The sequence below is a fragment of the Centroberyx affinis genome, unplaced genomic scaffold, assembly GCF_046629955.1.
Source record: "Centroberyx affinis isolate AG114_WGS23_722 - 3 ecotype Tasmania unplaced genomic scaffold, CSIRO-AGI_Caff_v1 ptg000519l_1, whole genome shotgun sequence".
Taxonomy (NCBI): Eukaryota; Metazoa; Chordata; class Actinopteri; order Beryciformes; family Berycidae; genus Centroberyx; species Centroberyx affinis.
In genome coordinates this window covers 224,081-250,973 of record NW_027279168.1, presented here as the reverse complement: position 1 = coordinate 250,973, position 26,893 = coordinate 224,081, and the positions used below count along the sequence as shown (strand labels likewise).

Genomic DNA, 26,893 nt, shown 5'->3' with positions numbered 1-26,893 from the left:
GGCCCACAGTGTATTCTTGACATGACGCACAGAGCATTTAACCCCTCCCCCTTGTATCTGTTTGCCTTGTCTCACTGGGCATCTCACCCTGCTGTCTCTGCGTTTGTGTTGTCATGGAAACAGCAGTGTGATAGGTCCTGGGTGGGCGTGAGGGATGAGCTGTGGGGTAATGGCCAGGTTTTTACAGCAGAGGGAGAGAGGAGGGGGGGGGGGGAAGCAAAGGAGAGACATCTGAAGCAAAGCAGAGATGGTTGACGGAAAGCTGAGAGAGCATGGTAGAGGAGGAGGAGCTGCAGCGTCTACTCCCACCCTGCTTCAAGGCGTGTTGTCATTGTGCTGTTTAGCTGACCCCAAATCAGCCATCCCATCTATCTGTGCTGAAAGTGGGTCCTCTCGTTAACTGCAGCCCGAATAGGCTCATTTGGGTTGACTGAGTCTATCAACTAGCCCAAAATTATCCAAGTACACCACTTGTCATTAGAGGTGTACGATGAAGGGAATTGCAGTAGTATGCAAGCTAAACTACTGGGTGTGCGCAGGACCGAATGGAGGTATTCCAATGACATTGCACTTGTATTTTACTAATATTGCGCATTGCCACAAATATTTAATCATATTTCATTTGCTCTTTGATTACTGGCACCTTTGGTTTGAACACGCAATGTATGCCCATCAAGAGGGCCAACTTGTAATGTGGTGGAATATGGGTGACTGGGTGTCCGAGTGATTTTAGAGAACCCTTTTCAGACGGATGCCCCAGGTTCAAGCTCTGTGTCGGCAAACATCTGCTCTGCTGAAGCATCCTTGAAAAAGTCGCTGATAATCTCTGATCTCCCTGGTTGGTGGGAAAGGGGGGGGTTTAAGTCCCTACGGCAATCAATGAAGTTAGATCACATTAGAATAATGTGATTAGTTGTTTGAGAATCAAGAATTTTGAATTGGGTAACCTCCTTTAAAACGGAGAGAGTGCTACCATCGCACCGAGGGGTGCCTCATGCTCTACACCCATGGAGGCTTCACCAGGGCTCCAGGGATCTTGAGGCCCACAGGCAATCCAGTGATTTCGACAGCCCACGCTCCTCCACTTACATAGGTCAGCCACAGTAAAGTGCATATTGATCTCCCCAAGCCAGATGATATTGTGTTGTCTACTGCTCATTGCTAAGAAGGTGCCCTCAGCCAGTTTGACTTGAAGAGAGGAGACTACAGAGGTCATGTCATGTGACTGTGTGACAATGCTTCTGCAGCTGTTTTCCCTTGTGAGGCCGGTACTGCTGAGCTGCAAAAAATGGTAGTTTATTCTAATGACTGTTTCTGTTTTGAACATGTAGGCAGCTCATTTTCATTTTAGAGGAGCTCCTCTTCCCTTGTCCTTTCCACAGTCATCACTGATCTGAAAACACAAGGTAGGAGAGTAGCACTATGTTAGTAATAATGATGACAATAACTCTATTTAAATGGCACTTACCTAATAGCAGAGTTTGCAAAGTGCTTTACTAAAAGGCATAAAAACAAGGAATACTAAAATATATAAACAGGGAGGTCAAAGAACGTAGATTTAAAAGGTATGAAATGGTATTATGTTCTGAATTGATACATATGACAGGATGCGTTTGTGGATGAGCTAAGGGAGTATGCTTTGAAATGTTGAGATTCGCTCCTCCTCCATCAGTTGGTTTGCTCCTCTGCCACAGTGTGTTTGTGGCGCTGGGTGCTAGCAAGGGTGCTAGCATGTGGTTGGCACCGTGCCCACTGCCCAGGGTGGAATCCTTGGCACTGAGGGAGGGAGAGAGAACTTGGATTGAGCAAGCTGCCTGCTGGAGTGGGTGGGTGGTCCAAAAATATGCGGTGTGAATCGGTCCTGTCGAAATGTAGTATAGAATGTTATTCTTAAAGGAAGGCAAAGGAAGGTACTCGTTCACCATGCAACACCACCGCAGGCTCGGGCTAAGGTAGTATGGAGCGACATGCGGAGAACAGCGGTGGTTCTCGTTCTCTTGTCATAAAGCCAGAGGAATGTGTGGATTCAGTTTCAGGCTTTTCACGCTGTACACACAGTGAGGGTCAAACTCTGACCAACGTGATACCAGGTGGGTCTCTCTCTCTGTCTCTCTCTCTGTCTCTCTCTCTGTCTCTCTCTCTCTCTCTCTCTCTCTCTCTCTCTCTCTCTCTCTCTCTCTCTCTCTCTCTCTCTCTCTCTCTCTCTCTCTCTCTCTCTCTCTCTCTCTCTCTCTCTCTCTCTCTCTCTCTCTCTCTGTGTCTCTCTCTCTCTCTGCGCTGAGTCAGCAGTGTTCCTTCAGTGTCCTGTCATATGGTTTTTGCTTGCTTTATCTTTACTGTTTTCAGCACGGCAGGGAATCTCCTTAGCTGACCTGTGCTTTCCACATGGTTTAGGTACAGGTAAATATTGTAATTAAATCAAACACAAGCTCATCAGCTGCAGCCACAGAGTCAACATAAACCCTGAAACTTATGACAGTGCCAGCTGACTTGTAGTGTGCTTCTTCAGGTTGTTCCTTAAGCCTAAATCAAACCCAAACTCATCAGCTGCAGCAATTGTTTAGTCATGATAAACTGGGGAGCCAGGATGGGAATGCGTCTTTGAAGCCAAGTCTCAACAGAGTGGGGCAATACTGCATTTGTGGCCAGACCTAGGAAACACTAGCGAAGATCTAATGCCAGGAAAAGTGCCAATTAGTGTGTTAATCACCTCCTTGTATTTTTTATAATTTGTCTCGATGATTTTTCACAGTACGTTTACTTGCAAACCAATACTCCAATTACGGCTTAAGACAATATTTTGATTACCATGTTTACATGGTTCAAGGTAATGCGATCTCTCTCATAATCCGGTTGACATGGATTCGTTAATAATTGGTCTATAGGTCTAAAGAAACTGAAGTAAGAAATACATTTCCCTCCACTACACTACACCATGTTGTTTGCTTTTTAAACATCCGGGTTACTGTGTCTGGTGACCTTTGGCCCATGCAGTTTGAAGAAAAAAAAATCTGACTACAGTGTTTACTTGCCCAAATAAATCAATAGATTGCGCGGAGGAAATCTAGGTGTGTTAACCAGGTTATACTTTGATTATGACCTGACTCTGATTAAGATAATCAGATAAAAGAGTTTACATGACAATTTCAGTAGTTGGAGTATTGCCATAATCGGATTAAGATCTAATTATTAGTGTGCAGGTTTCGAGTTCACTATTGTCTCAATTAAATAGTCAAATGGTTCAAAATTGGACAATACACTATAACTCACTTGTTTTTGCTGGCAAGTCGCCATCTGAACCAGGATGGCTATCGTGTAAACATTAATTCTGATTGGCAGAGCTGACTACAGGCTTGATGCTTGTGTTACATTACATCTGACTGGCGGAGCTGGGTATGTGAGTCTTGGGACTCACATACCCAGATTGCCACCAATGTGACAGGGACAAGCTACAGTAAAGTGGCTGCGGCAGTAATGAAGATTGGCTTCAGGCAATGCTTTAGGAACAAACGGAGGCGGCATCTGTTTCTTGCATAGGCTATATGTACAATCAACTTGGGAACTGTGACAGTGCCAGCTGACTTGTTAGCCTGTTTTCTTCGGCTGTTCTTCCGAACTCTTCGTGGCTTTCCCTCCTTCCTGGCCCAACGCCACCGGCCACTTCCTCCTCTCTGTCCTTCCTGCCCCACTCTGACAAATCTGTCATCTGCATGTGGCTGTCAGACCCAAATCGTGTTAAACTTTAACATGTGGGATAGTGGGGAGGGAAAGCATTATCTTCCCTCACTTTTTCCCTATAATGGCCATGCACTTATACATTTTAGAAATAGGGATGCCATGATTATACCCTCCCCCACCACCACCACCACACTAAATGGCTAGCTAGCTGAATTAGATAGATAATGATGGTAACTATGGTGGTAAGCAAGGACCATGTTTCTCAGTGCAAACACAGCAAGAAATGTAGTTGTTCCTAAGCTATTGGAAATATGTCTGTTTTTGTTCTGAGCACTTTTATGCTACTAATAATGCTGTTACCACTACTTCTCCAAAACTATTAGTTCTGTAATTCATAAATTGCAACAATGAAATTGCATAGGCCTATAGTTTAAAGTTGTGTGATGTGATGTTTTTTCACAAACACATATAGGCTAATATTTGTCCCACTTGAGTATGCGAGTGAGTGTGCATGTGTTTCATTTGCAGCTTGTGTGTTTGCATGTTAAAGCGCTTCCATTCATGCCTATACTCCAGAGATTTGTGGTTTTGGCACCTGAAGATGTGGGCCGTCAAAACAAAACCGCCTCCCATCTCATCTGCAGTGGAGTACAAAACAAAGGCATTCAGTGGAGAGGAGATCACAGGAGAGCGGGAGCGCCACAGTGCTACGCTAATGCTTCAGCTCCAGCTACACATGCTGACTGACACTAGCCTAATTTGAAAACACACAAGGGGAATGGAGTTCTTTGAACCTAAATTGTAAGACAATGAGGAGAGGAGATGAAGGAATGAAGCCATCTCAGAAGCAGGCACCCTACTGTTCGTCTCTCCATCATGGCCTGGCTCTCAATAAACAACTGAATTATATTTAGATAATGAATGGCCAATGTTTGGGAATTAACCTAAAAAAATTAACCTAGAAAAAGACTATTGCACACTTATATGAGTGATTCCCCCCCCCCCCAAGCTTTCAGTCACTTTGACTTTGCACTTAAAAGGCAGGAGTACTCTACAGCACTCAGCAGTGATCAGCATGCATGTGCAGTTCAACGAAACAACTGTAGTTTGATATCGTTCAGCTGTGTGTTTTGATGGCTGTCCCATCATGATAAATGCAAATGAAAAGCAGGGTACCCAATCTTGATTCATGACACTAGTTTGCTCATGAAACTGGTCAGAAAGGCGACACCAGTGTAACTACTCTGTAAAGACCAGAGTAGTTCTTGACCTGACAGAGTTTCAGCTGTGGTCGGCAGTTGGTTTGAGGGGGGATCGAGGAGGATGGTACACGTTTCATTAGCACAAATTACACCTATGCAGCCTGCTTTGGTTAATTGCAGATTTTACAAAATGTGATAATCTGCTCACCACCCCGTTGTTAAATCTGAACAAATCGCTAACTGTCCGTACCTGTTGTTAGCGAGGTTAGAAGTGACAAACGCACTATCCCTTTTCATTCCAGATATCTGCCTGGAGCTGCATCTAGCTTTGGATTTACGTCAAACAAGGATGGGTGATGAAATAACAGGTTATTTCACTGAAAACTCAACACGGTGAAACATCATGTTAGTTCCTGTCAGTTACTGTCTTTCACTGACTCACTTTGCTAAATAAAGGTTAAATGGCCATCGCTGGAGGGTCTACCTGACCTGGCTGTCGCTGAGTGTTTCAGCAGGGGACTGTGTAAATGGGGAGAATGACAGAGAGCGAGAGAGAAGACTGCTTCACTTCGCTCTTGGTCTGTCTGCTCCAATTACATGTTCCACTGTCAGAGCAGGCAGCACTCTTAATCAGGTAATGCTGGGGTTTAGAGTCATCCCCCTAAACTTGCTCCACAGACTATTACCCTGCTCGAACACTGGTTCAGTGGAGCGGAAAAATACTGTGAACCTCTGCCTCTTCCCTATCAGCCTCCTTTTGCCTAATTTAAGTCCAAATTGAACTACTTTGGTTTAGTAATGTTTTTCAGATACTTGAGACACGGTGTGTGTGTGTGTGTGTGTGTGTGTGTTCGTTGTGAGGCAGTGAGTGGTGGCCTGTTACACTGTCTCAGTCTTTGGCTGATAAAGTGACATAGTTGTGTCAGCTGATCCCCTCTTCCCCTCCCCTCAGTGCTCAGATGGCACCTCCTTATCCTGGGTCTGCTGCCACTGTACAGCCTCAGGCCTCCAGGGGAACTAATTCCTTACTCACTGTGACAACCTCAGGCAGTAATGGATCGTGGACACACACACATACACAGGCACAATAAGACATACAGACCGGTCACAAGATGAGCTCTAAATCATCATAAAGACATGGTACAGTCATAACTATACACATGTCTCTCTCTTTCTGCTCACGCCCTCTCTCACGAGCTCACGCTCACTCCTGATTTTCATGTCTGTAGTTTCGGTTAAACACACACATTTGCTTTGTCTTGTCCTTATGACTCACCTTTTACAACACATCTTATCAGCCTCATTATGGTCCTAACACATTTGTGTTTACTGTCCCTGTGGTCACAGCTGAAGGAGCTGGCTGTTGCTGTTTGAGCAACAGATGTAAGGGCACCTGGCACAGGGGTGAATAAAGAGATGAAGCCGCTGCATCAGAGCAGACCATTGAAATCCACTGGCATATGGCCAGAGTGCAATAAGTAATAGTGTTTTTATGCAAGCACTTATCTGCACGTGCTGATGTCGCCAAGAGACTGTAGGATTGTCAGGGGTTCTTGTTGAACTGCATGTCAAAAACGCCTGTGCTGGTAACCTGAGATATATATTTTTTTCCTGTGGTGATTTCAAGCTAGGAAAGATATATGCCAGCGCCGGTGAAAGTAATGGCTGTAATCTGAGAGGCTGAGATTCTGTTCATAAAACGGTAGAGGGCTAAGGTAGTGCAAGTCCTCAGAAGCCCCATTAGTCTCTAGCAACAGATCAGATGTAAGTTCAATCATAACCTTGAATAACACTGACATTTTTTTCCTATCAAAGCTGCCACTGCTGAGTGTTGTGTTGTGGTAAGTGATCTATCTGCAGTGTATGTCGTCACGCTGACTGTCAGCTGAGGTGAATTCCTGCGCCTCCTTACGTCATTGGCATGTAGTAGAGGAGATGAACAAGTTTCTTTAGTGATCGGCAATGGTGTGGTCTGAATCAGTTTTTTTATTGGCAACCTAATTATAGACTAATATGTAAGATAGGAAAGATATGGAGAGAGAGAGGGATGACATGCGACAAAGGTCCTGGGCTGGATTTAAACCCGGGAAGTTACGGTTACATGGTATGCGCCTTAGACCACTAAGCCTCAAGGATGCCCTATTTTTCAGATTTCTGTATTGGTTTTAGCAGGGAAACATAGTTTGTCCATGATTTATTGAAATATGGGTTGAAAAACTGAAAATAATGATATAGCCTAGGCTATTTGTTTGTATACTGAATAGTTTAAGATACTGCTCTAGATATCTGTATTTTTGGTGTAACACTGTAAATGACCATTAGCCTATATGTATATGCAAAATATAGTCATTCATAACTTATGAACTATATCCAATAGAAACATGGGGGTTGGATTTTGTTTTTAAGTTCTCTATTGACTCTTAAATGTAGTTGTTAGACTAGTGGGCTGTTATGAATGATTTGATTTGATTTTTCCTTGTATGTCCATTTGCCAAGACGCTTACAACTGCCAAGCGTGTAACAAGTGCTAAGATAGTTTTCACATGTTGAAAAATGTTTATGAAACATCACTGTTATTTTTTTTTACCTTTATTTAACCAGGGAAGAGTTTTTCTGAGCATGTGTGCTCTTTTTTCAATAATCCTGCTTCCCATTCATACAGTTACACATCACCTGAGAGCTGCCCAGTACAGCCATATTGTCCTAATGTTTGCCATTGAGCAGCTCCACCGGGGTAACTGGGGGTTAAGCGCCTTGTTCTGGGGCACCCTGACTGAGTTGCTGAGGCAGGGGAGACTCATTCATTTTGCCCCACCCAGATATATGCAGCCAGTCCAGGGATTTAAACTGGCAACCCTCTGGTTACAAGCATACTTTTTTAACTTCTAAGCTATCACCAGCCCCATTTTGCTGGACTGACGCTCAATTCCTACAACACCTTACATGTGTAATTGCTCCTTTGTATTGCCCCCAAGATGGACCAAAACCTATTGATTATTGGTTAGTAGGAGGATGTTGGCCAAGCCTTGGTGTGACCTGTCTAGAGCAGAAAAGGCCATGCGTTGTCATTAGGTCGGACATCAGCCCTGATTCTTATTGAATCGGAGGGCCATTAGTGGGCCATTCGAAAGGCAGCCAGCAGGGGCTCCATTGGTGTTTAGCCCTTCTGTGACCTGTCCATTATGGTCAATTTCTACTGCATGAAATATCTACCCCCCGTCCCATCTAATCCTTGGCCGATTAGCCGGATTGTTAGCATTGTTAGCCGAGCCTGGGTGACAAAGCCTTTCACTCAGGAGGAGCCCATCTCCAGCTCTGGGAGAAAGTAGCGGATTACAGCTATTCCCAAGCTCTGGCTTTAGGCAATCCTTCTGCTCACCTACCCCGATCACATCGCCTCTAAACAGTGCTGACAGGAGACAAGCCAGTTGTCTTGGTGAGTCTTTGTTGAAAGGGAATTATATAGAGGATCTGACCACACACACACAGTTGAAATGTGTTCAGAGGTCACAGAGCAATGTTTAAAATCTTAAAGGAGAGTGTATCACATTCACTGCTGTGTGAACATGGAAGTGTAGCTCAGTTGAGTCACCAACACCCCCTCAATGTATGGTCTTGGACTTCAACTCTTTTCAGTTCAGTTTCACGTCACTGAAAGTTTTGTTTCACTTTCACCTGACAGATATCGAGTTGTTTGTTGAATGTGAGGTTTTACACCCCACTCATCATGAAATAGACTCTCACCAGAGCTACGTTTTAATTGGCTGCTGTCTGTTTAAGGGGAGCTTGAACTTTTGAACCAGATGATCTTTGACCTCCTACTAAATACCAACAGATGGCTGGGCTGTGAGTGTATTGGTCAATGAGCTATACCCATGATCCTGTTTCAGGCTTTGAGTATGTGAGAGCTTTGCTGCGTGCATGTACCTATGTGCCTGAGCGTATTTGTCTCTAATAAATCAACATGAAAGGCGTATGAATTTTTAAACTGTTTTCATTTCTTAACTAACTTTCATTTCCCTAACCCGAGTCACTTCATTGATTTAACTGCGAGGTTTGGGGTAACCTCAAGCTCTATTAATGTTGTCACTTGTCAGTAAAACTCAATGTCAGACTTGGCAGGGCTGTGTGTGTTTTTGTTTAGGTTACACCAATGTGTTATTCAACACTTCTGTATCTGTGCCAAGTAGAATAGTCCTTAAAGGGCTGAGAGCACTTCAAGACTAAAGGAACACTGCCTTTTCCTTGCACACTTGCATGTAGGCCTAGGCGTGTGTACATGCATATTTCCGTGTAACTTCATACTGCTGCTGGTCTTCAGTCGCACCACTAATTTCACCAGAAATTGTCTAAGATCAGGAAGACGTTGGCATGGTTCAGCTGGTCCTAATATGTGTTGTGGTCCAGTACAGCTATAAACAGTTGTGGATGCCTGCCACTCACTCACATGTGGCCATGCAAATGTATATGCTAATACTTAGAATAGGCCCCCATACCAGGGTCCAGGGACGCCACCAGCAGTGGTCAGTTATAGTGATGGGTATAATAGGAAATACACCTGTTCTGAAGGCCCTTCAATACTGCCTCTTAAACAGTACTTATCTATGTTGAATGAGAGCACCTATCTAATGTGAATGACACATAATAATTTTACTCTGTCATTTGTACCTGATGTGTGATTTTCTGAAAGGAAATCACTCTCTATTCAGTGACTCTTCCCCACAGAAATGGACATGAATTTATAAACAGAAGATGAAACTCATATCATTGTAAGAATCTAGCATTTTGAAGGTTTCTGGATATTGATCATTTTTCAGTATCATTTTTCCATACTCAGCCGGGTCAGCCCTATTCTGTCAGTCACTCCAGTCCATGGATCAACCAAGGGGGCAGGGCTGAGACTTAACATGTGACAGAGCACTAATGCTCAGAGGAAATTCCTCCAGAGGATGAGAACTAAGAGCTGTGGAGGAAGGGGTGGGGTGTGGGGGTGTGTGTGGGCAGGGCATGAGAAGAGGAAAAGAGGAAGGTGGAGTTGAGAAACACTGGGTTATGAAATTTCACTAAATTAAAATGAGATTGACAGTAGCATTCAAACCATATGAGCTTTTGTATGCTTGTGTCATTTGGGAGGTGTTTACAGTGGATGCAAAAAGATTGTTTCATGTGCTAAGTGTTGGCCAGTGTTGGACTGTACATTTGACCACCTCCCCCTGGCTTTTAAAAGCTCTAACTGATCACAGCTTAGTTGTTTGGGTGTGTGGCGTGCAGCGCTTCAGAAGACTAAATATCACCTTTCCACAAGGCTCTCTCTAGCTATGAACTTGTGCAGGGTTCAAAAGGGAAGTTTCAGTCTCCAGTTACGTCAGCACATTATATCACGTGAGCGCATTCCTCAGCTGGCTCAGTTGGCAGGTATTTGGGAGAAATCCCCCAGGCAGAGGGGGGCGGGCTGGCTCTCCCTCCATTAGGCCACTTCTTGTACAGGGCAAGCTCTTTCTCTAATACCTTTTCATCGGCACCTTTTTACAGCATTGCCAAATAGCCTAGCTGAGTCCTTTTTTAGAGCTACAAGTTGTATTTTCTAATTATCCTAACGGGAATATGATTTTAAATTGAAACTCTTTTCTCCTGTCTAATTAATTGTGTGTCGTGATTAAAAAGGCGTAGTGTGTTCCAGGATGTAATAAGGCTGTGAGGTCTCCAAGGAGATGAAATAGACCCTGTAGACACTTAACTTACAGCTCTACACTAACTTAATGCAAACAGTCTGCACTAGATTAAAGGACTTGCTCTGGGCTGTAGGCCCATTACTAGTCGATTTAAAAGCTTTGGCTGTTAAACTAGCTCAAGAGAGCTAGTTACAGTTTGGCAAAGTTTTGACATGCTGGTGCGTGGACCTCAACTTTGCACTCTGTTAGAATTGTCCGGGAATGGCTAATCAATGACAATGCAAATGATTGACATTTCAGTTGTATTCTATATTTTACTCTTACGCAGAAGCTTTGTAAAGATTTTTGTTGAACTACCTCCTTTCATTTCAGTTGGTTGGTCGGTTGGTTTTCAAGTGTGTGTTTATTGAAACTGAATATTGCTAAGTAGGGCTAGGCCTTGCTAGAGACTTCATGATACGATTTGTGATACCCAGGCCGTGGTAAAGCATTGCTTTATTTCTGTGATCTTTCATTCTGACCTTGTGCAATTCTGCACTGTAGGAGCTTAAATTAATTTTACCGTCAGGAACAGAAAAATTACATGTCATGGGCAGCATGTAGTCAGATCCTTTTTTTAAACATATAATCTTTGTTTGCCCACTCACCCATTGCACACTTGACCTGGTGGGGGGATCCCTTTCTGAGTAGCCTTCCAAGGTTTCCTCCGTGTTTTTTTGTTTGTTTCCTTTTATGGGAGTTTTTCCCTTGTCCTCATTTGAGGATCGAAGGTCGGGGGTTGTCTTTTTCATATATTGTTTTCATGTTGTAGGTGTTTGACTGGGTGTGTGACTGTAACATTGATTAAGGGCTATACAAATAAACTTGACTTTAAATAAATGTTAAAATTGTCTTTAGATGAATGTTACATATATTTTAATTTGTCATGATATTCAAAATGACATTGCAATATATAATATATTGCGGTCACAGTTTTCAAGCATGCCCTAACTACTCACAGATACTACCTTTATCACACTGATGTGGTTGTGCTGATTCAGACTATGTACTGAATGTCCTATTTTTGTTGTCATTTCTTTCAGCAGGGAGAAGTGGATGATGCTTAAAGGTTTCCTAGCGTTACTGTCCTGCAGCAATGCCCTGAGGGACTCTCTGGACTGAAACCAAGGTGAGAAGTATAGTCACAGCCAACTCTCCCCTTGCGCAACAACACCACTATGCAACTTGGCCGAAAAACATGCACCCCCGAAACCACAGTAATGGACACAAAAGAGCCAGTTGCACAGATTAGGCTCCCGAACTAAAAAATTAGGGCTGCAACTAACGATTATTTTCATTGTTGATTAATCTGTCGATGATTTTCTCGATTAATCGATTAGTTGTTTGGTCTATAAAATGTCAGAAAATGGTGAAAAATGTGGATCAGTGTTTCCCAAAGCCCAAGATGACGTCCTCAAATGTCTTGTTTTGTCCACAACCCAAAGATATTCAGTTTACTGTCATAGAGGAGTAAAGAAACCAGAAAATATTCACATTTAAGAAGCTGGAATCTTAAAAAATTACTCAAACCGATTAATCAATTATCAAAATAGTTGGCGATTAATTTAATAGTTGACAACTAATCGATTCATCGTTGCAGCTCTATAAAAAATATAATTTTAACGAAGATTTTCATTAAAGGACTAGACTTGGCCTAACCCATTGTGTCCCCTCAGCAGCATGTGTTTTTATTGACTTGTGTGTCACTTGATCTAGGCAATTGATTGGGAGAAGTACTCTTTGCACATGTATTGTATTCTAGGCCTTTTCTCATATGGATTGTCTCACTATCGGGGAGGAAAGGGGTGATGGTGGTTTTGATGTGAGACCCTCCAGGCATTGCTCACTGCCATTTGATGAGCTTCAAAGCCAGCATCTTGCTTTGTATTCTTTCCTTTGTTTACTGGTCAGAGTTCAGTTTCCTTAGTGGTTTTTTGGTTTAAGTCTAACCACCATGACTTGTACTGATGGTTATGTGAGACGGCAGTCTGCAGAACCTTCTCCCCAATTCCTTCCATCATGTTCCTTGCTTCTGACTTTATTCAGTCAGCCTATTAGTGCCCCGATCCACCTGGTTTATAAAAGTGAGGGCTGCATGCAAGAATCCCGTTGGTCTGCAGTATTCATCTATCATGTGTGAAAACAAGCCTCACGCTTGAAGCCTCCATATGCCTACTGCGAGGTGGTGTTACTTTAGATTTTAGGCGGTGCTGGCTTGAATATGTCTGTCTTTGGGGAATGTTGCCAGCAGTTTTTCCATATTTATATTCTATATTTATGAAAGTAAACGTTTGCATCGGTTGAAATATGTTTACTGTTTTTATTGTTGTTGTGGTGTGTGTGTGTGTGTGCGCATCAGCCATCTGTTCCACTGTCTCTGTATATATTCACCTCTGTTGTGGATGAAATATTGTACTGTACCTGACACTGATACAAGGTAACCCATTTTTCATCAAGCGCAAGATATTTAACCTTATACAATAATCCGATTTCCACAAAGACATCTGGATCTCCCCTGCTCTCGGCCACAGATGAATTGGTGACTGGATTGTTGTGGAGAGGTGCTTATTGTGCTGTCCCTCGACTCCTGCTCTTTCTCTCTCTCCCCCTCCTGGGTCCGGCTCTCTTTTTCCTCTCGCTGCATCCCTCCTACAGCCACAGCCAAGTGTTCTGCACCTCAGCCCCCCCCTCCTCTTCCTCCGCCTCCTCCTGTTGCCCCATCTTCCTCAGCTTAATGTGTTTATTATACAGAAAGCCCTCCCCTCCCCATTCTGCGACATCCTGAAGTGACTGCCAGTGTTAAAGATTCATGAGCGTGATCAGCTTTCGGTAAATGGGAGGCCTGGCTCTTGGTTGCAATCTGGCACTTTAGAGCCATTACCTTGCAGTGATTCTGGAGTGGACAAGCTCTTGAGTGGAACTGGGTAGCAAGCAAGGTGCATGCATCTGTGTCTGTGTGTCTCTGTAAGTCAGTGGTCTGTGTTTGTGTGTGTGTTTTGTTGCGGGAGCTTCTCTGGATGCATGTCAGTAGTCTTAATTATACTTGTTTTGTATATTTCCTCACTTCCCCTCCTCCCAGTCCTACTGCACAAAAACAAAATGAAACAAGCATATATGGCACAAGGCTAAAGGGAGAGACATGCTCTTACTCCTGTTTTTACTCTGTTTTCCCATTTCCCCATCCTCCTTTGCTCTCTCTACACTCTGATCTCTCTCTGTGTTTCTCCCTTACTCGCTCCGTCATTGATCTGATACTTCTGTATGTTCTGAGAGCTGCATGCCAGTCAGTCAAGTCTTGTTAAAATCACCCAAGATTTCAGTGTTAGACTCGATAGCGCTCTTCATATCTCTTCCATCCATCGACTCATTCCTCCTTCCATCTCCCCATGCCTCTCCCCTGACCCAAACCTAATATCGGAACATCTGGTTCGAGGTAACAGCGTTGTCAGTGAGGCCAGAGGGTTCACTCCAGACCCCCCACCCCGTTGAAATCGATAATGTTTTTAATTACACGTGTTTGTCTTTAATACCATCTGACACGGCCCCAACATGTTTCTGTGTGTTTTGGCTCTCTCAGCACTTCTTCTCACCCGTGCAAATATTGAGCTGTAAATTGAGAAGAAGTAGGTCCTCTGACCCCCTCCCCTGGCATGATTTCCTCTGCAGTTTAGGGAAATAAATGGCCCATGATGCAATCCTCCGGCTGCGGTCTTTATTGGTGCACTCTCATTCTCCATCTCTCCCACCCGGCCTGTTTTGCGCGGAAGCCATGTGAGGACAGCTTACAAACCAGTGAGACATTGTTCAATGCCCCACAGTGGTTTTGCACTTTCTGGAAGGGCCCTCATTATTATAGTGCAAGAGACTTCAAACACTTCCCCAATAGCTTTTGATGCAGTTTAATGCACAGTCATGCCTGGCACTCTCTGGGCTCCATAAGCACTGGGTGTGTCTCTATAACCAAAGCCCTGCTAACCCACATGATTACAGGAATGGCACACTGGCACATGCCCTCACCCCCTTGGCAATCAGATGGCTGGCAGAGACTGGTGGCTTTTTTTTTTTGTTTGTAATACTATGACTGGAATGGGTGATTCAGTGTTTTTGAAGACCCCCCTCTGGCGATGTACGCGCAGCCCTGCTCCTTTTGTGTGGTTGTGGCAGCTGAACTTCATTTGAGAAGAACTGTCTAGAAGTAGTCAAACATGATTATTAGCAGGGTAGTGACACAGCTTTACAGTGGTTCTTAAGAGACCACAAAGTTAGACAAATACATCTAATGCTGAAGAAACAGTGCCACTGTTACATAGCATATGCCATTTGGTGGCCACTTTTATCCAAAGCAACTTACAGAACTATGAGCGCACACTTTTTTTTGTATGGATGGTCTCAGAAAGAATTGAACCCCTAACCATGCATGTGTACGAGCTATGGAGGATTAAATCAACTTCTGTGGCAGTTGCATTGTGAGTTGTTCAGAAGGCAGTTATGGCATGTGTGAACGTAATCGTCTGTATTTAGATTTTTGTTTTTACTTTCACTTTCAATTTAGACTGTTGGAAAGCAGAGGGAGGCACAGAGGTAAAGGATACACAACCTAGGATGGTACTTGATGCCATGTGCATGTTCTTCTTTCCCACCCAGAAACCAGACTTCCCATGAGCTGCATCACTCTGTTTAGCCCACCTGCTGTAAGTCAACAGCAAATTTGTTTGCTGGGTGCTGTCTATCCTCTGATAGGTTAATAGCCACGTATCATGCCATTTAGCCAGCATTACAACCTCCCAGGTGAAATTATAGACAGACATCTTACAGAAATTTGTTGTTGTCCTTTTGAGGTGTTTATCACAGTGTTATACAGAGTGTCATATGGAGTCTTATACAGGTTGTAGCAGCTGAGTTTGACAGAAAGAAACCTTGTCTTTTCTTGCACTCTGAGTCTCTGCATTCCTCCCCAGCCAGACTGGGTGGCTCCAGCTCGGGCCAGGAGAGCCTGCTCCTGTGTCACCTAAGATATGAGCAGTGACACAAACCTGCGATCACCTCACTCAACTGCAGCCAGCGCTTTCAAAGTCAATTGATTTTTCAAACTTTCAAACATTTGTGTGTGTGTGTGTGTGTTCTTTTTTGTTGATGTTTGTTCATCGGACCTGTCTGTCTTTAAGTATGCTGCTATATTCCTATGTTGCCATATACAATGAAAGTCAATATCATTGCCCAAATATTTCTAAGCATATTCTGGAGACACCCTGTGAACGGTTGCCTTTGACACGGTTAACCACCAAATCCTCCTCTCCACACTCGCTGAGCTTGGCTTCTGAGGATCTGCCCTCCGCTGGTTTGAGTCCTACCTCTCAGGGAGATCCTTCAGAGTGTCTTGGAGAGCGGAAGTGTCGAAATCCCACTGCTTGTCCACAGGGGTACTTCAAGGGTCAGTGCTTGGACCCCTTCTCTTTTCAATATACACCACCTCACTTGGTGCAGTCATCCACTCACATGGCTTCTCATACCACTCATATGCTGACAATACCCACCTCCTCCTATCGTTCCCGCCAGACGGCCCCACAGTCTCGGCATGGATATCGGCATGCCTCGCTGATATCTCGGCATGGATGAAGGAACGCCACCTTCAGCTTAACCTGTCAAAGACTGAGCTCCTTGTCATCCCAGCCAGTCCCTCTGTACAACAACAGATCAGTATCCAGCTCAAGTCACCTCAGCTCATTCCCGCAAAGTCTGCCAGAAACTTGGGTGTCATTATTGATGACCAACTAACCTTTAAGGAGCATGTGGCTTCTGTTGCTCGGTCATGCCGATTTGCCCTGTACACCATCAGGAAGATCAGACCCTACCTGTCTGAACATGCAGCACAACTCCTAGTAAAGGCGCTTGTAATATCATGCCTTGACTACTGCAACTCCATACTGGCAGGGCTCCCGGCATGTACGCTCAAACCTCTGCAGATGATCCAGAACACGGCGGCGCGCCTGGTCTTCAACCAGCCCAAAAGAGCACGTCACTCCGCTGTTCATATCCCTCCACTGGCTCCCAGTTGCTGCCCGCATCAAGTTTAAGTCCTCGATGCTCGCCTACAAAGCAGCAACCAAAACGGCTCAGACCTACCTGAACTCCCTCATTCAGGTCTACGCTACCCTTCCGCTCACTACGCTCTGCCAAGGAATGGCGCCTGGTGCTGCCACCACAACAAGGCCCTAAGTCTCTATCCAGACTCTTCTCTTCTGTGGTTCCTCGGTGGTGGAACGAGTTACCAAACTCCATTCGATCCACAGAGTCCCTCTCACTCTTTAAGAAAAGGATAAAGACCCAGCTCTTTAGTGAACACCTTCTCACCTGATGGACTGTGTAATCCAAAAAAAAAAAAAAAAAACCTCTTTATCAGCCTCTATGCACTCTATGCATTGCCTCTATGCACTGCCTCGTAGCACCTATGTCCTGTCGGACCAGAACTTAGCTTTATGGCACTTGCTCTTGTTGTTCTCTCAAGACTAGATCCTTGCTTGTGTTGTATTAAAATCTCATATGTACGTCGCTTTGGATAAAAGCGTCTGCCAAATGGGAAATTGTATTGTATTGAACACTGTGCCACTCTACTAGTCACCAAATCATTAAAATCTCATTTCCCATGTTTCCTTATTTCATGAAAGGCAGAGGGAACAAAAACACAATTTGTGTCGTTGTGATCTTTAACCAAACAAATGATAAAAAAAAGACAGTTAAAAAGTTGAATGTTAAGACTTAGTCTCCAATATTGTATGCACTTTCATGGCATGGACAGCTATCAATGTAATTTTGAGGCTGTGTTGCTGAGGCAGTGGCGTGGCCATTACAGTGCCATAATAACCTAACCCTTCATTTAGACTCGTGAGTCAGTCGCACAGTCAGGCCATGATGGAGATGAAAAGCTGTAATGAAGTGAGAAGTGCTGAGGTCACACAGTCAGGGCTGACCTGTCAGCACACAAACGCATAAGTGCGGTTACTGTCATTTGTGTGTGTGTGTGTGTGTGTGTGTGTGTGAGAGAGAGAGAGAGAGAGTCTGGGCAGGGGTGTTTACTACCCTTATGCAAGTGGAAACCTAAGCTCATCATAACTGTAACATCATAACAAAGTAGCAAAACAACTGCATGGAAGGCTGGCTGCTCCAATAAACCACCTGACCCCCAGCCTCTTCCAGTCAGATCCTCAGTTTTTACTTCCAGTAAGATCTTCAGTCTGCCAGTGTTTTTACCATACAGCATACAGCTGGCCTAACATGCAGTAGAGGGCATTATCATACCTAAAGTCTAAAAAGGATCCAACTTTTTTGTGTGACATTTGCTTATCACTGACTTTTTCTCAGAAGCCGACTTGGCTTTACCTTGTTGGTGGATAATGTTACAGAATCACTTAAAAGCACTCTTTCCTTCTTCCCTCTGTCTTACTATTATGGAAATGTGTTGTGGCCAACTAAAGATTTAGTCCTATCCTTCAGTCCCCCGGGTCAGTTGAGTTCTGAAGAATAGCTGTTTGAAAGCTGCATGACTTTATCCATCTTGCCTGTGTGGATCTTGACATCCCCACTTAGCCCCACAGTGATTCCACACTGTATGACTGACATAAGGCAGTCTGTAATGACTGATGGGCCATATGCCCCGACTTCCAATGCTAATGAACTGAATGAGCTGACAGCCTGATGTTGGACTAAGTGATGGCAGAGGCTGTCCAGAATATGCCAGTCAATCACATGCATAATGATGTTATGGCTCCAGTGCTGCCACCCACCCCCGACTCCCAATTCCTCTGAGTAAATGCAAACTGCACACAGCACAGGTGTAATTCTGTTAGCAGTGGATAGCAGTTCCTTATGTAGGCTTGAGGCTGTTAACATGGCCTGGAGGTCATTATATTAGCTGCAGTTGATGGCATAGTAAAATAGCATTGAGCATTTTTTTCAGGCCCCCTACCTGATCTTACTGTGTAGTTTGCAGTAAACGCAAGGTTTGGCTTGTGGCATAGGGAAGGCGAATAAGTGCTCTTAACGTTTTTTAACCAGAGCAAGCAGTTTTTTTAACCATAGTTGAAGCACCTTAAATATTGAAATTCTGTGGAGAATTGTTTTTTTTCTGCTTGTTTGAAAACAAGCTCATTTTAGTCAATTTCTTATGAGGGCTCAATGGCTCTGGTATACACAACAATGCACTCAAGTTTGAGCTCTATTGCTCCAGTCCTCTGTGGATGATAGCCTCCGAGCAGTGTCAGATCTGGCTTTTTGCTGCTCCCACTTTCCCTCTAAATGACTCGACTTAATGAGGTGAAATTGGTTGTTGTTGTTGTTGTTGTTGGGTTTTTTTTTCCAAGAGTTTAGTGATGGAAATGTTACTGAATAATGGATAGGCATTTGTCATACTCAAAGCAGTTTGGTAGGAATCATCAGGGACTAAGCACAGAGCCCTAACTTGTTCAGAGCATATACATGATTTCTTTGTCATCATCATCTTAACATCATTGCCTTGGTGTTTCTGTGGCAGCAGTTTTGACTTTTATACATAACTATAGTAGTTAAAAGATGCATGTGTGTGTGTGTCTCATGATTGTGCGGGCAAGTGTGTAGCAGACAGCAGCATAGTACAATGTGCTGTAGATGCACTTAGTGTGCAGATGACTTCATCATCATAGTAATGGCCTGTACGTACGTGTTTGTGTGTTAAGAGACTAATGTCTTGTGTCTCATCAGCACAGCATGTAACATGACTTCCTAACTTATAGTTGAGTCTCTCCTAACGGAGAGGTTCAGTTTTAGAATACATATGTTTGCTTGCCTTTAAACTATAGGCCTTCACTTGTTATATACTTCTATAACCCAACTCTACTCTTACTTTACACTGTTAGACTAAATAAGAACAACAAAAGGGTTTTTTGTATTGGTGGAAGAAAGGGGAAAGTCAGGGCATAATGAAGTGCTTTGGGGAAGAAGGGTTGTGAAGATATGATCCTCCACACAGAAACACACAGAAGAGCAGCATGGCACCATTCACTTGCTTCCAGACCTGCTCTGGCCTTCTGGATCCTGGGCAAGGAGGACTGAGCTTTGCTCGGGGAGGAACTCTCCTCTACTGGCTGACGTTGATAATTAACTCAATGACACAGCTCCATACAGTAAGTGCTAACACCAGTGCCCAGCTGTTTATAGCTGCCCAGGGATCCAGGGCATTCTCTAGGATTAGAGGTCCCTAGCTAGTCTGCCCATGTGGAGATCGGGTCCCCCAGCAACAGAAATGGCCTGCCTGCCTGCTGGCCACGCTGTCTGGCTGTCTGTGATGGTGTCATTGAGACGTGCCTAGTACTTGCAGCCTCTCGTATTTGTCTCAATGTACAATGACCCATCGTTACTGCCATGTCAAGGAGACGAAGGCAACCAATCATATCCAACCCAAAGGGACAAGCGCAACCAATCAGGTTTGGAATCCCCATGGTAACTTGTGCTGGAAAGCCCGGAGACAACCAATAAGGATGGAGAGTGCTACTTAGCTATGAGAGAGTTTAATGGCCTGTTTCTGTTGTCATTAATAAAAGCACATAACCTCTGCTGTAGACACTGGTGTAATTTCAGTGGACAGCACATTGCCACAGCATAAAGACGCCCCTTATGGCATTCAAAAGAACATAATGCGAGGACACACATCCAGTGACTGTGTTTTATCTGCATCTATCCATGCATTGTACAGGCCAACGGTAGCATCTGTACTCAAGTCACTTGTCAACAGAGCTGTCGTGGAACTGTGGCAATGTGTTTTACCCTTCAGAGTCTCCTCTGTCTCTCTGCCCAGTCACCACTGCTTTGATTTTAGCCATTTGAGCACAGACCCTACCATTAGCTTTAAGTAGGCCACTGCAGGCCAGAAGGGAGCCAGACTCAAGTTTGCATGGTCGCTACAGTAGCTCTCTTTTCAGTTTTGCAGGCTTCCGCTAAGCTATGCTGCTCCACTGTGCTCTACATTGTGCTGTGCTGTACTCTGTTCTGCCTTATGTAATGGCTGAGCAGTGAACACTGTGTGCCGTAGCCGTTTCCATGGTTAGGGTGGCTCAGGGTGTATCACAACACAGCATGCCCCAACCTTGTGCACTGTCCTGGAGAAAGTATCTCTCTTTCTTTCTGTCTCTCTCTCTCTCTCTCTCTCTCTCTCTCTCTCTCTCTCTCTCTCTCTCTCTCTCTCTCTCTCTCTGACTGTCCCTCGCCCTCCATCCTCTTTTCTCATGGCAATGGGCTGTGTCACACATCTGTTACCTGAACCAACAAGAATAGTTAGCATACTTTTTTTTTTTTTTTTTTTTTTAAAGAGGTCACCATTTAGTTTAGAAGAACACATAGAGACACAAGAATGTGCATGTGTATGCATCTTCTATGCAGTAGATACCCACCCGTATTGAAAGCCATCTCCATTAACCATCAAATTTTGGTGCAGATGATGATGGTAATTAATAAGGCATTACTGTTCAATAATTGATTGCCTTTCATTTAGTGCCATGAAGTTCAGCCTGTGCTGACTTGCAGGATAAGAGGGAGAGAGCTTTCAGTCAGCTTGTCAGTTTGGATAGCACAAAACAGTCATTGAATGAGTTCTTACTCACTCAAGACCTTTTGCTCTGTAACTAGAGCTCAGGCTAGAATAAGCAGGCATCATTGGATTGTGACATTTTATTTAATATTCAAGTGACTTTTACAGGCCAAATGCAGGGAAAGCATTCTCAGAGGCACTCAGTAAACATGGACACATGTCGTGTTTGTAAACCCACTCCACTTTGGCTTTGCTTGGTATCGTAACGAATGGGTTTTTCTCGGTGCATGGTTGAGCACACAGTCTGGGGCTGTGGGCGAAGCGCTGTGCTCTCGTTTCAGCCTCTCTGGGGAGAGCTGCACCATCAGAGAGAAATGATTGAATCTCTTTCTCCGCTCCATTTTCACTCATTTCTCCTGGAGTGGATCAACCTGTGCCCCCAGCACAGGAGCGTGTGTGTGTGTGTGTGCGCACGTGTGCGGGCATGCTCACACACCTATGTTAATGGTTTTACCATAATTTCATAGTTGAGTCAATCCATCAAAAGATGTTTCGTTTAAAAACTGACATGTGTGTGTTCTTTTTCCAGACGCTGATATGCATTGAGGATGAGTGGAGTCGGTGAAAACCCATCTGACCCTGCCAGGGCAGAGTCGCGAAAACGCAAAGAATGTTCTGCCGAACTTCTAGGACCCAGGTAAGTCTCCCACTTCCAGCCGCTCAAGCAGGGCCAAATAAATGAAAAAGAAAAGTGTCCTGCTACAAAGGTCATGGATCCAGATTCAATCCCTCTGCATCACAAGTACATGATCTGTGGCTTTGCCTACTGATCTGACAAAAATGTTCCTCTCCAAACACTCTTGCACCATCTTTGTCCCATTGTAAGACAGCAGAACAAAGATGACCTTAGTGCTTATTAAAGATGTTTATAGTGTAACCCAGCCCTGACTTCTTAAATGGGCCCTGAATAATATACATACAGTAGCAGCAACCCAGCAGTTACCAAGAATAGCTGACTGCCACTGTGGCCTCTAACCCCGGAGCACAGAGGCTGCTGGAGCCTGTAAAAATAAATCTGCATAATTCATTTGTAGACAAGCACACAGAGATGTATGTTTTCTTTATTGATGTAGCTCTCCATGTTTGCATAAAAAAGAATAAAAATGCAGACTGGCTTAGAGATATCTTTTGAGCTCTGCGGAGCACAGTGACCCTAGCCCCACCCCCCCCACCCCCACCCCTCCCGCTCTCTGACTCTCCTCCATGCCAGAGTTTGCGGTGGATGCTGTGCACTGTCATTTGGCAGCTATGAAAATGAGAGGGCTCTTTAGCCATGTCCAGAGATGAGTGACGATAATCAACCCTGGTGCAGTTGTGTAGATTGAACTTCTTTGATGTCCTGCTCTGGGCTCCTCCTACCTGCCCAGTCATTCTCCTACTGTCGGCAGAATTCGCAATGCAGGCCTGCTCTCTCTGTTTTTGTGGGGTCCAACACCCATACACACACATGTACACACACACTTGAAAATCTTTGCCTTACTTCTCTATCGCAACGTCGTCTCAGTGATCCTTCCTTTTCTTTATCCTCTCCAACTCTTAATGTCATCCTCCCTGCTCAGTTTCTCACCCCAATGTTCTCTTTGTCTCTGTAGTCCCAAGCGGAGCAACGAGAAACGCAACCGCGAGCACGAGAACAAATACATTGAAGAGCTCGCCGAGCTGATCTTCGCCAACTTCAATGACATCGACAACTTCAATGTCAAGCCTGACAAATGTGCAATCCTGAAGGAAACTGTGAAGCAGATCAGACAAATAAAGGAGCAAGGTATGAGGAGTAAGAACTTGCCACCTTTAACACTGTGTTGATGTATATATCTATGTCTGTTGGAGAATAGGTCCCAAAGAGCAACAGTGAAAGGAATACTCAGTTACCTTTCAGCTGGCTGCTTTGTATGAAGCACTCAATTCTCAATACCTGTCCACCTACAGGCTTTCCCAATCAACTTAAAAGCCTCCATGTAGTGCATGTGATATATTGCATAGTTACAATATATAGCAAGTTAGCCTCAGTGAATACACATAGGTGAATTAAACACTGCTATGATTTGTCGCCATGTAGGCTGTGAATAAAAATGTTGTGTATTCAGTTATACTGTGAATATGTTGAGGATGTTAGTGTGGTTTCAAGGCCCCAGACTAACCACTGGTGGCACGATGTTGGTGGCATTAGCAGATTTGATGGCACAAATATTATGGTCCGGAGACTGCTTCACACATAGTAATTAATATGCTCTGTGTTCACATTCAAATAAACTGCTAATTAATTAATAACACAAGTAATGGTCATGTTTGTGTTTTAAACAATGACTCTTCATTTATGCTTGCTGGCAGAATGTGTTGAGAGAGAGAGAGAGAGGAAGAGGGTCTTGCAGCTAGCCAGTTAAAGGGCACTGTGGTTGATGTAATGTTCCCTCCATCACTTCATCATGTAAAACGCGTAAACACAGCAGTGATTTGTTGGCTGCCAGTCTTTCCCACTTCCATTGTGAGCCAGAACATCAGGTAAATGGATCAAGCTGCTTGGTTGTACTTGCCAGCTCCTCTTTCGTTTTAAGCTATTAATAGAGGCCTGTCTTTGTGCTTTTGCCGTGTTGGATTTACAAGACCCGTACTGATAGAATCCCAATCTGTTTTCTTTGGGGGACTTCTGCCTGCAGGACCAAACACAACAGTTTTTAGGCCTTGTTTACTCAATTTACTAGTGTTCTGATTTTGGCTTAATTCGCAGTCTTTTTCAAGTTGGGGCTGGAAATACCTGGTTTCTGATTGTTTTTGTGAACATTTAAATTTGATCTAAATGAATAAGGTAATAGGATGCATGTATTGTTTGCAGTGAGGGAAGTTGGAACTATGCTAAGCTGAATAAGATGTTTGTATGGTTTGTAGTTATTTGAGTTGTGAATAAGCTGTGACCATGCTTATGCGAAAAGCAGCTGAGTGAATCTGGTAGACAAAGAGTGGGGCACTCTAGGTACATGTGAGTCAGACTGCCTGATGATGTCGGCTTGTTTTATGTGACTCACAGAGCCAAGCGTTATGTAATGGTGAGCAATGTGATGCAAAAATCGCACACAAACTCTCTGGCTACCGTCTGTCCGTCCCTCCCCCACTCTGCTCTCTTATCCCTTCCTTCCTCCCTCCCTCCCTTCCTCCCTCCCTCCCTCCCTCCCTCACTGCCATTCCTCGTTCTCTCTTTTTTACGCTAGGCTGGAGTGACATCCCCTGCCTGCCTCTGAAGGCGTAATTGTGTTTGTACATCAACCATCGAGGGAAGGGCTAAACAGTCCTCGTTTTTCTGCTTTGTTTCCCAGACCTCAATGGCCAACTAGAGACACCGTTTTACAGTTTACTTAAGAGAGCTGCTGTGCCTCATCTTGTACAGTTCAGAAGGGCACAGCAGTCATTTCAGCGGCCATTTCTTCTCTTGTTGCACTTTTGTGAACCAAGAAAGGACTGAAAGCTTATTTATATGTCTACAGTGAAAGTAGGCCTAGATGTTACATCCTTTTGCCACCACCATTTATTCTTTTCATTGCACTTCTAGACCTCATCTGTCATGCAGCGCTCTGTTCCAGGGCTGTAGGATTGTTCATTGTGAGCAGTTTCTTTTCCTATAGGCCTAAAAGTCTTGAGATTTTTGTTTTTACTAACAGCGTCATTACTATGTAAACAATGTGTTTGAAATTAACCAATTCTCATCTTATGGTGACATTACTGAATGCATTTACTCAAATTACACAAATGTGACTTAATAACTCCCACTGATTGGTGTCACAGCCCTGGGAGGAAGTGTAATGCTGTGATGATGGCCTTTGAAAAATGGGCCTCCTAAGGGAAGCAGTTAATTTAGCCCTGTATGTTCTTCTCATGCTGTCTACATACATTCCCCTAATTGAAATCAGGGTGGAGTTGCATACTTAGCCTAGGCTTGCCATTTTTTTTCTCTTTCCAGCTTGTTGTGTCTTAATAGACAATATGTCGAGTAATTGTTTTCTTTATAGAGCCTATAAAGTAATGGCATAGCCAAGAATTTTATAGCTTCCTTTACACTCATAACTGCTGGCCCGTTCCACCACAGTAGAGCCCAGCCCTGATTGGCTGGAGGCTGAGCTAATCTGAGACCTGCAGCTGGTACAGAAAGGAGTTGGTATATTCTTTCTATTGATTATGTTACGTATATGTAACATCTGTGCTAAATGAGGCGATGCAAAATGGAGAAGCAAATGATATTTAAAAAAAATATATAGTGTATATATAAAATATAGAAAGAATAAATGGTAAATGTGCCAACAGAAGTATATTTAGCTAGTTACAGATCATTTACCAGTTGGGGTCAGATGCAGCCCTTATAGGTAATCAGTTCCTGCCCTCCATGGCATCGCGCTGCACACGGACAGTAGGCTCTGGCAGGAGATGGTGAGAGCCAGTGAGGGCTGTCATGACATTGAGTGATGGGTCTGTACTCAGGGCAGCTGTGCTGGTATACTGGGCCCCGCTGGGCCTGCAGAGGTCCTGCTGGTGCACACATCATTAATGCTGAAAGAGATGAATGTGTGTGTGTGTGCGCGTGTGTGTTTGGTATTGCACGTGTCTACAGAGCAGGGGGAAACCTGCATTTGCCTCCTTTTTCACACGCATCTGCATCCAAAAAATGAAAGCCATGGATTTGTTTGCTTTTCACCTCACAAAATTTCCTCACCATATGGTCAGCCCTCACCGTGGTGCGACAATCAAATGTGTCCCCCCAACAGCCCACTCATATTCGTTCGCTCATCATCATCTCCAAAAGTAGGGCAGCCTACGCCCTGAACATAAGGCTTCTCTGCATGGCTATTAACCCAATCACTCACATGGAGAAATGCAGAGCACCATAGTGCAGGTACAGTATAGACCAGAGCCTGCACTAGAGCCAGATTTTCACTTCCAAGCAAACCAATCACCTAAAGATCATTACATTACTGAAAAAGGACTGTAGATGAAGGCAATATAGTAGGCAATGGATTTAAAGGTGCTGTGGTTAGCATTTTTAAACATAAATATATCATTAATTGTGATATCTTGATGATTTGTCGTTGGGTCCATTTTGTTAATCTTTCGCACCAAAAGCTGTAGAATGTGTGAGTCATACTTAAGATTTCTGAACATGAAAGTAGGAGTAGGACCTTACGAGGAGCTCTTGAAGGCAGCATCAAATACTGCTAGCCAAGTAATTTGAGCAAAGCAATGCATATGAAAAGAAAGGCAAAACCCTGGCAAGAGATAAAGGATGCTGTAATGTTGCTGAGGAATGGTTCCTATCAAAAGAGTTGAAAATGAAGGTTTTAACAGGTTGCTCATAGTGGTTATGACATGCCTAACCGCAAATATTTTTCTATTCCATGACTTTCAGAATCCTATTTCAGACTATTCATTTTATTAATGACTGGAAGCTGTGCAGTGCTTGTTTACCTGCAACTGAAAACCTTGTTTGACTGATCAAAGGCTGAAGGCTGCAAAGGAAAAAAAAAACTGCACTGTTACCTTTTGGATTGTACTTTTCAGTATCTTGCAACATAGCCTTAGCCTAATCTCTGAAAATATTATAGGATTTTTTTTTCAACACTACCATCAGTGGCAATGTTTTACCTATGTACAGATGCCTGCTGTGACTTCCATGCCACAGCCTCCTCAGCTAGTCCAGTTATCAC

The 26,893-nt window shown here is 43.9% G+C and overlaps 1 protein-coding gene across 3 annotated transcripts in view; it reads left to right on the top strand.

Annotated features, from left to right (window-relative positions):
* Positions 1–26,893, top strand: part of ncoa2 (nuclear receptor coactivator 2) — a 61,492-nt gene that overhangs the window by 3,677 nt on the left and 30,922 nt on the right. For all 3 annotated transcript variants that reach the window (XM_071517763.1, XM_071517764.1, XM_071517762.1), the window contains exons 2-4: positions 11,635–11,720; positions 21,736–21,843; positions 22,799–22,971. In XM_071517763.1, the coding sequence (XP_071373864.1) occupies positions 21,755–21,843; positions 22,799–22,971 (262 nt within the window). In that variant the 5' untranslated portion in view covers positions 11,635–11,720; positions 21,736–21,754. The remainder of the gene's footprint in view (positions 1–11,634; positions 11,721–21,735; positions 21,844–22,798; positions 22,972–26,893) is intronic.